The sequence below is a fragment of the Abramis brama genome, assembly GCF_963993115.1.
Source record: "Abramis brama genome assembly, chromosome: 8".
In the NCBI taxonomy this organism is placed as follows: domain Eukaryota; kingdom Metazoa; phylum Chordata; class Actinopteri; order Cypriniformes; family Leuciscidae; genus Abramis; species Abramis brama.
Window position 1 is genome coordinate 18,496,180 of NC_139970.1, and position 11,405 is coordinate 18,507,584.

At 36.2% G+C, this 11,405-nt stretch overlaps 1 protein-coding gene across 1 annotated transcript in view; it reads left to right on the forward strand.

The window, feature by feature from the left end:
- The window catches only part of col4a1 (collagen, type IV, alpha 1), a 67,450-nt gene extending 56,419 nt beyond the window's left edge, over positions 1–11,031 (forward strand). The window contains exons 37-52 of the mRNA XM_084122644.1: positions 1,065–1,204; positions 1,310–1,436; positions 1,545–1,625; positions 1,841–1,939; positions 2,687–2,737; positions 2,890–3,075; positions 3,267–3,400; positions 3,488–3,560; positions 3,692–3,763; positions 4,237–4,365; positions 4,442–4,540; positions 4,706–4,918; positions 5,661–5,838; positions 5,927–6,041; positions 6,470–6,642; positions 8,336–11,031. Coding sequence (XP_083978770.1) covers positions 1,065–1,204; positions 1,310–1,436; positions 1,545–1,625; positions 1,841–1,939; positions 2,687–2,737; positions 2,890–3,075; positions 3,267–3,400; positions 3,488–3,560; positions 3,692–3,763; positions 4,237–4,365; positions 4,442–4,540; positions 4,706–4,918; positions 5,661–5,838; positions 5,927–6,041; positions 6,470–6,642; positions 8,336–8,417 — 1,952 coding nt within the window. The 3' untranslated portion in view covers positions 8,418–11,031. The remainder of the gene's footprint in view (positions 1–1,064; positions 1,205–1,309; positions 1,437–1,544; positions 1,626–1,840; positions 1,940–2,686; positions 2,738–2,889; positions 3,076–3,266; positions 3,401–3,487; positions 3,561–3,691; positions 3,764–4,236; positions 4,366–4,441; positions 4,541–4,705; positions 4,919–5,660; positions 5,839–5,926; positions 6,042–6,469; positions 6,643–8,335) is intronic.
- Positions 11,032–11,405: the final 374 nt, after the last annotated feature.

Below are 11,405 nucleotides of genomic sequence, written 5' to 3' on the forward strand. Positions count from 1 at the left end.
TGTTGCTTATTAGCAAGCATATTACTAGGATATTGGCTGTTATAAAGCACATAATTATTCTGCATGACCATATTCTGCATCCCTTAATCCTACCAAATACATAAACTTAACAACTACCTTACTAACTATTAATTAGCCGTAATTAGTTTATTGAGGCAAAAGACATAGTTAATAGTTAGTTAATAGTGAGAATTGGACCATACTCTAAAGTGTGACTGGGAAATGCTAGTTCTTAGAAATGTACATTGCAATCCTGTACGCCAGTCGTTTATTTTTATTATTATGTTAAAACTATTTTTTTTATTTTAAATTCTAAGTAAAAAGATAAGTGCAAATATTATAAATTATGAATCCATAAATATCTTTACGATTATTGGAGTCACACCAAAAAAATATGTAATATATAAAGATAGTGGCACGTGAAGACGCGAAGCCTTCCTACACAATGTTTTTTAGGCTATTTTTTTTGTGTGCCACTATCTTTATATATTACATATTGTTTTGGTGTGACTCTCCATATACAGACTTTATGTTGTTTCTACATTAATTTAGAGATTCGGTGTAAAAGTATGTATTACAATATAAAAATATAGTAAAAATGTTAATGTTCAACGATCAACAATTAATTACAGAAAAATGTGTGATTAATAAGTTATCTTTTTAAATCGATTGACAGCACTGAAATCAATAGGACAAAAATAAGCATCACATCATTGACCCTTGTATGACTTTTCATAGATAATAGGCCATTACGTATTAAAAAGGTTCTTAGTCTTTGTCTACAGGTAGGTGTTGAACCATGGCACTGATGACAAAAAAAAAAAAAACTGATGACTTTTCCTTTAATCCTCCCTTTTCTGGCTTATGCTACTCTGAGCAATGCCTGAACTTTGTATTTTGAGCACTTCTTGCGTTGTTTTTGTCTCTTCACGATGACTTGCTTAATTTAGTCCTCATTTGTAAGTCGCTTTGAATAAAGACGTCTGCTAAATGACGTTAAATGTAAATGTACTGTTGTTTGGACCTTTTTATTGTTTCTTAATGAGCAATTTGTGGTTCTTTAGGTTCAGTTGGGCAAAAAGGTTATAAAGGTGTTGGTGGGTTCCCGGGACACCCGGGATTTAAGGGTTTGGATGGCTCCAAAGGAGATAAAGGAGATCCTGGTCCAGAAGCAAAAGGAATCCCCGGTCCCCCTGGAGTGAAGGTTTGTGTTGTTGTATGAGACTCATACTATGAGTATAAATAAGTGTAAATTTGCACATTATCAATGCTAATAAATATCTTCCTCTGACTCATCTCATACTTACAGGGAATTAAAGGAGACCCTGGTTTTCCTGGAGACCCTGGAGAAAAGGGACAGAAGGGTACAATGGGTGTCCCAGGGAGTCCTGGATCTCAAGGAACTAAAGGAGACATAGGACTTATTGGTTACCCAGGCAAGATCATTCCAATGATCATTGCATATTACACTTAAATTTTACACATTACACTTAATGTGTTATTAACACATTTGGACAATAATACAATCTTTCATTCATGAGCAGGCAGTCCAGGGAAGCCAGGTGAGAAAGGTGTCAGTGGTTTGCCAGGGTCCCCAGGAGATCCTGGGTTATCTGGACGTCCAGGTAAGTCAAACTGAAAAACACCTGAGATCTGTTTAATAAGACACCCATTTAATGTTGCTAGACGCATTCAAAAAGTTTCTGTCCAAGGTAGAACCCTTCTGAGACAGACAAAATAAATGTGCATAAAGTTACTTTACAGGAAAGCTTCAAATGTCCCACATACATTTGGTGGTGAAAATCCTAATGAGATCCTTTTTTTTTTTTTTTTTGATTAGGCGAACCTGGTCTGCAGGGTCCTCCAGGTCCATATGGGGACAAAGGTGAAGCAGGGGTAGATGGAATTCCTGGATTCACTGGAGAGAGAGGAGTACCCGGTGAGATATTGTGTAGCTCTAAAGGTGAAAGGTAGCTCAAAAAGGGAAATCCTGCTTCAGAGAAACATACATATTTTGGACTCCTTTAAAGACACTATTGGACAATGGGTTTCATTCACTGATAATTGCGTAGATTTTTTGTATTTATATGCACAGGAGAACTTCTCATGACAATTAATGAACTTTGAGTATTGTAAATGAGTGACTGTGTGACTGAGGTTAGTTATTTGCATAAAACATGCCCAAACCATCTCCGTATAAGGGCTTTCCGCACAACCTTTCATCACAGCAAACAAATGATGCGCTCTAAGGATGCGCTATCGTCTCAGAGCGTGCGCAGCAAGATCCTCGAGCAATGCCAAGAGTGCCATCCTCAAAACCAGTTTAAACACATTTTATTAAACACCTTTTATACAGACAACACCTACATAGGTTCATCTACATTTTTGTATGTAGAGGAATCTCACAGCTGTAACACCTTTTCTTACACTTTGTATATATTTATAATATATCTGTGAATAAAATTTAATCACAACACATTCATAAGGCCCCCCAGAGTAAGTGTCGTTTTAGTTCTTCCAATGTTTTTCCATACATTTACAATACAATTTTAAAAGTTGATGAATCATGTTTTGTTTGTTGAAACATTTCTAAGCAGTTTTCTCACACAAATGTGTGCATACTGTACAAATGGTTAGTGAATGAGACCCGATGATCTAAAGACAAACAATTGTTCTGTTTCTTCAGGTATGCCTGGGAAAGGATTTCCAGGAACCCGCGGAGAGGCTGGTGGCAAAGGTTAGAATCACAGATCCTCAATAATTAGGTTGTCATTTATGGAGGACTGAGAGTTCTTCTAAAAATGAATACACTTTCCTTCCAATTAATAATTTAAGGATATTTAGTGAAATTAAAATTAAACATTAATACTTCTCCTTGTCTCCACACAGGTGACAAAGGCAACCCTGGTCTTCCTGGCATTCCTGGGAGTCCAGGTATTCCTGGAACCAAAGGTGAGAAAGGTGTGCAAGGATTCTCAGGGGAAGTTGGTCAACCTGGAGAGAGAGGACTTCCAGGAGCATCCATGGAGGGGCCTAAAGGGGACAGGGGACCTCAGGGGCAGCCAGGAGAAAAAGGTGAACCCTAAACATTCTCAATCATTTTCTTGTTAGTAGTCTAACAGTTAACAGGTTTCACTATGATTATAAAATGCAGTTGTTACTCTTGTTAATAAATGAAGCGTATTGAACTGCATTTAGTACTCTAAAGCATGACTGTGAATGTGGCCTGCATCATCTTACACCCAGCTACATTTCTTTTACCGCAGGTGTGACTGGTGTTCCAGGCCAACCTGGCTTTCCAGGCAGTGTTGGATCTAAAGGAGATAAGGGAGATGTTGGCATCCCTGGCCCACGAGGCTCTCAAGGGTATAAAGGAGACAGAGGTTTCAGTGGTGAAAATGTGAGTTTGTAAAGGGTACATCTTCTAAAATAAAACATGTGCCTTTAAAAATGATAGGGTATAATTTAATACAGTTGTTCTCTGTAGGGTGAGCCTGGATTGCCTGGTTATAATGGACCAAAGGGTGAGATGGGACCACAGGGTGTTCCTGGTTTCCCTGGTAAGATTTAAGATGAAATTTAACTTGACATAATGATCAGAAGTGCAATTTATTTATCATTTGTGTCATCCTTCATATTTATATAAAGAAATGCTTGACAGAGATGGGAGATTGAGTGACTTTCATTCCAGGTATAAAGGGTGAGGCAGGAGTGTTTGGTTCTAAGGGTGATGTTGGTGATAGAGGATTCCCAGGTCTCAAAGGTATGAACAAAACTTGAACTTAGATTTCCATTAAATTGGGTCATTGGTGTTTATCCATGTTTATTCAGATAAACATTGTTTATTCAGATAAACCTTTTAATTGTATAGCTAATAGTATATTAATAATAGTATACTTTAATTTTATTGATTTATATTATAAATAATTGTTCATACAATTAATTATTACAATTATTATTAACAATTAATTATATAAATAATTCAATAATATAAAATATACTGTCATTTAATATTAATATTTTATAATCTTGACAATATAATTCATATTCCTTTGCTTTGACTGTGTTCTGATGCAGGATGTATTCAGAATTACAGATTCAAATTGCTTCTACAAATCCCTATTTGAAACACCTGAATATGTGGTGAAGAATCTATAATAAAATGACAATTTAGGTCTGAAAGCTCTATATTCTGTAAGTTTTACTGAATTTCTGCTTTTAATATTGTTATTTAAGGTAGCGAAGGCCCCCCTGGACCCCCTGGGCCACACACATATGTAAAGGGAGAACCTGGTCTTCCAGGACCACAGGGTCCCCATGGTCTAGTTGGAATCCAAGGCTTCCCTGGACCAAAAGGACAACACGGTGAGTCTTTCAACTATCTGAACTTACAAGTCTATGAAAAAAGCTAACATCACTTAACACAAAACCACTCTCCTAGGTGTGATGGGACCTCAGGGTTTGAAAGGATCTGATGGGACACCTGGCTATGATGGACATCCTGGAGCCAAAGGAGAGCCTGGACAGACTGGACCTACTGGTAGGTGCACAGATACTCCAATTATGTTAACAGTCATTACCAGTCCCAGGCAGAAGAACTGGAGGAAAGTTCTGGAAATTTCAGCAAAACTGAAATGACTTTCATTCATTGGATCACTTATGCTCACTGATCCCTATTTTATTCCCCAAATTCTCTTTTCTGTAGGCCCCAGAGGGCACCCTGGGCCCTCAGGGCCTGATGGTATCCCAGGTCACATCGGCCCTCCTGGCCCTTCTTCAATGGACCATGGCTTCCTTGTAACCCGCCACAGTCAGACTGTTGATGTTCCACAATGTCCTGATGGAACAACACTGATTTACGAAGGATATTCGCTGCTTTATGTCCAGGGCAACGAGAGATCACATGGGCAAGACCTAGGTCAGCACAGTAATCACACAATTTTTATAGCAACACTATTATTATTAATGTTGAAAACAGTTGCTGTTTAATATTTTTGTGGCAAACTTGAGGCAATACCATTCAATACCAAAAATATATATACAAATAAAATTATTAATTAATTAATTAATTAATACTTTTACTCAGCAAGGATGCATTAAATTAAACAAATTGACAGTAGAGGCATTTGAAATGTTACAATATATTTCTATTTCAAATAAATGCTGTTCTTTTGAACTTTCTATCCATCAAAAAAGTATCATGGTTTCCAAAAAAATTTTAAGCAGCAATAACTTTTAACATTGATAATAATAATTGAACACCAATAACAGTTGATAATAACTGAGCAGCAAATCAGCTTATTAGAATGATTTCTGAAGAATCATGTGACACTGAAGCCTGGAGTAATGATGCTGAAAATTTAGCTTTGCATCACAGGAATAAATTTCATTTTAAAATACATTCAGATAATAGAAAATAATAATAGAAAACAGTAATTTTTTAATTGTAATAATATTTCACAATATTACTGTTTTTACTGAATTTCTGATCAAATAAATGCAGCCTTGGTGAGCAGAAGAGACATCTTTCAAAAACAGTTAAAAAAAATAATAATGGTAAATAAAAATTATTCCAAACTTTTGACCGGTAGAGTAGTTTTTATGGATTATAAATCAAAGTTAAACTGTACCTAACATTCCTGCTCTCTTTAACCCTATAGGTACAGCTGGTAGCTGCCTAAGGAAGTTCAGCCCAATGCCTTTCCTCTTCTGCACCATCAACAACGTATGTAATTTTGCATCTCGTAATGACTATTCCTACTGGCTCACCTCTCCTGAGCCCATGCCAATGAGCATGGCCCCTGTTACCGGTCAGAGCATCAAACCCTTCATCAGCAGGTTTGTGATCTTTTATGAAACATTTGCTATTTCCATGAGTAAGAATTTCTCTTCCTACTATATGTGCATGTATGTTTTCCTGTGACAGATGTGCAGTTTGTGAGGCTCCTGCTATGGTGATAGCTGTGCACAGCCAGACCATCCAGATCCCAACCTGCCCTCGCGGTTGGGATTCTCTCTGGATCGGATACTCTTTCGTCATGGTGAGGAGAATTGTTTTTTTTTTAGGGTTGCACCATATATCGAAAAAAAAAAATTGGTATCACTGAGGCGGCAAACTATTTAAATAAATATGTGTGCTGCAGGTTTCAGAGATACAGTGTTTCAGAGTCTTAAATGAACGCAGTGCTGTGCTTCACTCTGAAAATGGCTGCTCATGTGGAAATAGATTTTTTTTATTTATTTTTTTTATAGCTTTTTAAAATTATTCTTATTTTTTATGTAGCTGCACTACCATACAACATCACTCCAATCATTCTTGAATGATTCATTCTTTCCAAACATAGCTATTTAAGTCACCTGGTATACTGAGAGCAAGCTAAATCAGTTTACATTTATAATACCCAAGGATGATTCAGTGAGAATGTGTGCTTGAATGGTCAGTTAAGGTCTCACTCTGTCTGTGTAATAGCACACCAGTGCTGGTGCTGAGGGCTCCGGTCAGGCTCTGGCCTCTCCTGGCTCTTGTCTGGAAGAATTTCGTTCGGCTCCCTTCATCGAGTGTCATGGTCGCGGCACCTGCAACTACTATGCTAATTCCTACAGCTTCTGGTTAGCCACCATAGAGGACAACGATATGTTTACGTAAGCTTTTACACACTTTATATTCTTTGACAACTGGCTGAACTCTCATGCAGTTTCATACCCTTTCAATGGATGCACCATTTTTTTTTCTTCAACTTCACACAGAATATATCAGAAGCTGTTTTTTTATTATTATTTGAAATATGTATGCTGTATATGCCTAGCCTGACTACGTCAGACTTCGTACTTCCGCTCAATTTCATTTCGCTTCTGTACTCAGTCTGAGATAGCGACCGTTTTCCCCGTTTTCCTCCGGCCTCAAAACAGCCGGCCAATCAACGAACAGAGGGCGGGCTGAGAGCCGTGACGTAGACGCTGATTGTACCGTGGATGCGTAGATTTACTTCACATAATCTGCAACAGTCGCTCACAGCCATGTTTACTCCGGTATTTCGCTCGATGGTTTTGTTTTCGCATCATAGATGCGGCTGAGCCAGCGCATAACACACGCCATAACCAAACGTTATGTGATTGGCTTACGGGTAACCAATGATTTTAAACTTCAGACAAGCCCCCCCCCCAGGCTATTATGCCACACCCATGGTGAATTTCAAAGCTAAGGTAAAAACTCTCTCTAACCACAAGAGGGCACAATACTTTCTTGATAATTTTAGTGCATTTGTACTGTATTTATGTCTCAATAAATAGAACCAATGTCTAATATAACCAATAACCAGGACAACTTAAAAAAATTAGAAGTACAAATATTTTTTTTCTTTATTCTTAAGCTCAACTGAGAGACAACTAATAAAATTTGTTTTGTTTTTTAGAATGTGGCCACTTTACACTTTACATTACATGGTACTGTAATTAATTACAATAACAATATGCAATTAAAACATTGTTTCAGAAAATAATGACTTAAATATTGCATATATCTTGTTAATTAGTATTACTTAGGACTGATGGTACAAAGATGAAGTGTAGCAGATAATTAAATAACTATTTAAACATAATTTATTGAATTTCATAATTTTTTATGATTAATTTAATAATTAGATCATTTGATAAATTAATTAAATAATCATTATTTATGCAGTTTTGGAATATTACCATAATAGATTACAAATTTTACTCAAGAAAATTGACCAGAACAACATACACTTTCCTGTTTCCACAACGGAATAAAAAAATTAAAAAAAAAAAAATAAATTATTGCGACTTTTTCATATTAGAATTCAGGATTTATTATCGATTTGATATTTATTGCCAAATTCTGAAATTATGCAGATGCATCAGGCAGGCAATTATATAATGTTAATATTAAATAAGTGAATAAATAAAAGAAAATAAAAAAGTCAGAATTGTAAGTATAAACCCGCTTTTCTGAGAAAAAATGCCAAACTGCTCTAAGATTCTAAGAAATTCTAACAAAGGCCACATTGCAAGATTATAACAATTGTGACATATAAACTTAGAAAAGAAAAACAGTCAGATTTGTATGTTGGAAACTTGCAGTTATGAGAAAAAAAGTCTGTATACTGTATGACTTCAACTTTTATTATTATTATTATTATTATTATTATTATTTTATTCCATTGCAGAAACTTCCATGGTTTCCACACTTCCAACAATTGGTCAACTGCTCTTTTATTACTGTAGATTCTTACAATAATAATAATACTGATAAAAAAAATGTACATATGTATTTTCCTGTTCTCCTGTTAAATATCTGTTTTTATTATGGTTACAGGAAACCTGTCCCTACAACACTAAAAGCAGGGAATCTACGAACTCACATCAGCAGGTGTCAAGTGTGCATGAAGAGGGTATAGACCAGCCTCAGCATTGCATCTGCTCTTTAACTTCCAGATTTACGAACAAGTGACGAACGTATGGTGCTACTTCTATGAAAAGCCATAGAAAAAAAACTTCAAGAACACATAGAGAAAAATACCCGTCTCGACATTTATAGCAATGGAACCTCAAGATCTACTGGCACATTTGCTTCACACAGAGCGCTTAACTAACATTGTTCCATTGTGTCTAATGAATGACACCTGTTTACACTTGCACTGAGTATATGTATTAGTAAGCAGGTAACCATCTTCAACAAATCCATATGCTATTCCGTCCAAGCCTTCTTATTTATCATGCCACTCAGCAATATCAGATGCAGATAGCCTATCTTGTTTATTTCTCTCTAAAAATGTATAATCAAGCAACACTAACATTATAGAATAATTATATTTTCCTACTGTCAGTAAGTTTGTCAGCACCCTCTTTGTAAGATGTAGTAAAGGCAAAGATCAAGCTTTGTTGTAAATATAGTGCTCTATTTAGTTAACACTCTGTCCCCATAATCTCTTCAGGTAAATGCCATTGATTTTGTTATACTTAATTATTTATGAAAACTTATGCGATGAGAGTTTAAGCACCAAGGGGCCTTTCCTTTCTACATTGATTTCTTTGTTAACCACTGCAAAAGACCATCATGGCACATAAACTGTAATATTCTGCACTGTTTTTTTTTCTTTCTCGGCTGACTCTTGCCATGTTTTGATGTGCATGTTTGTTTATGTGTATATGTTTCCACTTTCCTTTTGGTGCAGAAATGTTGTCATTATGTAATGGCACAGTTTCAGTCTCAAGCTGTGTTCAAAATCGCCCCCTATACACTTATTCACTATACCCTACATTAGTCCACTAATATAGTCCACTTGAAGGAGTGAATGAATACGATTGAGTGAATTCGGACAGTGAGTGCACCGGAAGGGCTGCCGCTTTTGCATAGTTTGTGCTTGCTGTTTAATAATCATTTGAAACGTAGCAAACTGGCAGCTCCAGTAGTAATGAAAAGATTTATTTTGAAATATGTCATGGAAACTAGCATGTATAAACCTTAAACAATTTAATAATCAATTAAAAAGGAATTCCCAGACATCAGTATAGTGTCGGCCCAGATCCGTCCCACACCTGGAACGTGTGGAATCCACGTGTACCAGATGTGGGCCGGATCTGGGCCGACACAATGTTGCTGTCTGGGTCTATACCTGTAGCCACATTGGACCAGCGGTTTGGAAAATGGATGGATGATTCAGCTGCAGGCGCCATCTTCTGGCGAGACATGGGAACTCATTCGGCGCGACCTTCACACTGCATTATGGGTGTTCTTTAGCCATTGAATGTACATCAGTCGTACACTCGGTATTGCGGTGCAATCTGGGATTGAATGAGTGTACTCGATAACGTCCACTATGTTTTCGGACACCACTACAAATGGCTGTCACCTCAAAAAGTGCCCAATTCAGTTCACAATCTCATCTTTTCCCATGATGCCATTTAACTTCCTATGAAAATACACTACACTCTTAAAAAATAAAGGTTCTTGGCATGAACTGTTCTATGAAGATCCTTTAACATCCATGGAACCTTTCTGCACAAAAAGTTAGTTTTGACTTAGTGGAAAAAGGTTCTTTAGATTATTAAAATGCTCTTTACACTAAGGGTTCTTTTAAGAACTGTTCACCAAAAGGTTATTTGAGCAACCAAAATGGTTCTTCTATGGAATCGCCGTGATATCTTCCATTAAGAGTGTCCGTGCGGTTGATCTCATTGCATGTCAAATATACTCATACAGTCCCTTCTGTATCTGTTTATAGCTCTAATCAAAATAATCATAAGTTGAACATAAGTGCACTATAGTAAGTCACCTCTGTTGCCTTTAAAAATGATTTTGTCAGAAATTCAAGCTCATCACATCTTCTTTGTTGACTCCTTTTCTCACTCTATTGACTTGAACTCATCAGCAAACTGACCTGACTTGATTCCTACAACATCTATGACAAACTCGTCCAGAATTTAGAGTCTGTGTCTGAAGCATATTCCCTCTTGTGCTATCTTTAATTTGAACAGAATCTTATTGCCTATAGATTCTGCTTTATGTCTTGAGTTCATTTTGTCTTAATGCCTCAGATACCAGACCAAATAACCGGCACATGTCCCCCTTACACAGTGGATTTGTTGCTCATGATTTTTTTTTAATTATTTTTTTTAATCATTTTACACTGATAATACTTGACTATGCAATCTACAGTACTTGCTTTTACGAAACCTTCCCCGCAGTTTACCTTTTTGTGTAGAATTGATCAAATTGTTCCACTAAGTAAATAGCTAGTTGTGTTTAAATTGTGCCTTACATGAATTCGTGTGTGAAGAGTCACGGATGTGAGCCCGCACAATGTCACTGATCTTGCACACCCGCTGTAGCTCTGTGCATTGATGTGTCCATGAAGTATTAACGGCTCTTGCTTTGGAATATGTTGATTAATGCAGAGGTTGATTGAAATTTATGAAAATATATATTTTTTCAGTGTCAAAGGATTTCAGTGATGCCCCCATTCTATACTATGTCATACAATACAATACAATGTTTGTATAAATGTGTAATGTGTTTGTCTTTTTTATACCAAAAAAGAGGGTTATTAATAACGTTTTTAATACGTTTTTTATTTTATGTTTATGATTATCATGTCATTTAAATATTTCATTTTATTTCAGTTTACATATATTGGCCTGGAGAGGGCGCTCTAAGAACACTTAGTTTTTACAAAGCCGTAACCTTTACTACAGCTCATTCCTGTAAAGTACATATCATATTACAAAACAAGGCTATAAAGTATTTATTTATATTACCTTTCATACGGTAACTTTCATTTTCTTTGCTTTACCACTTCATTTAGCCCTCTATGAGACTAATTATGAAATCACATGCAGCTAGAAAAAAATAAATGACTTTATATTTTATTTACATAGGCTATAGG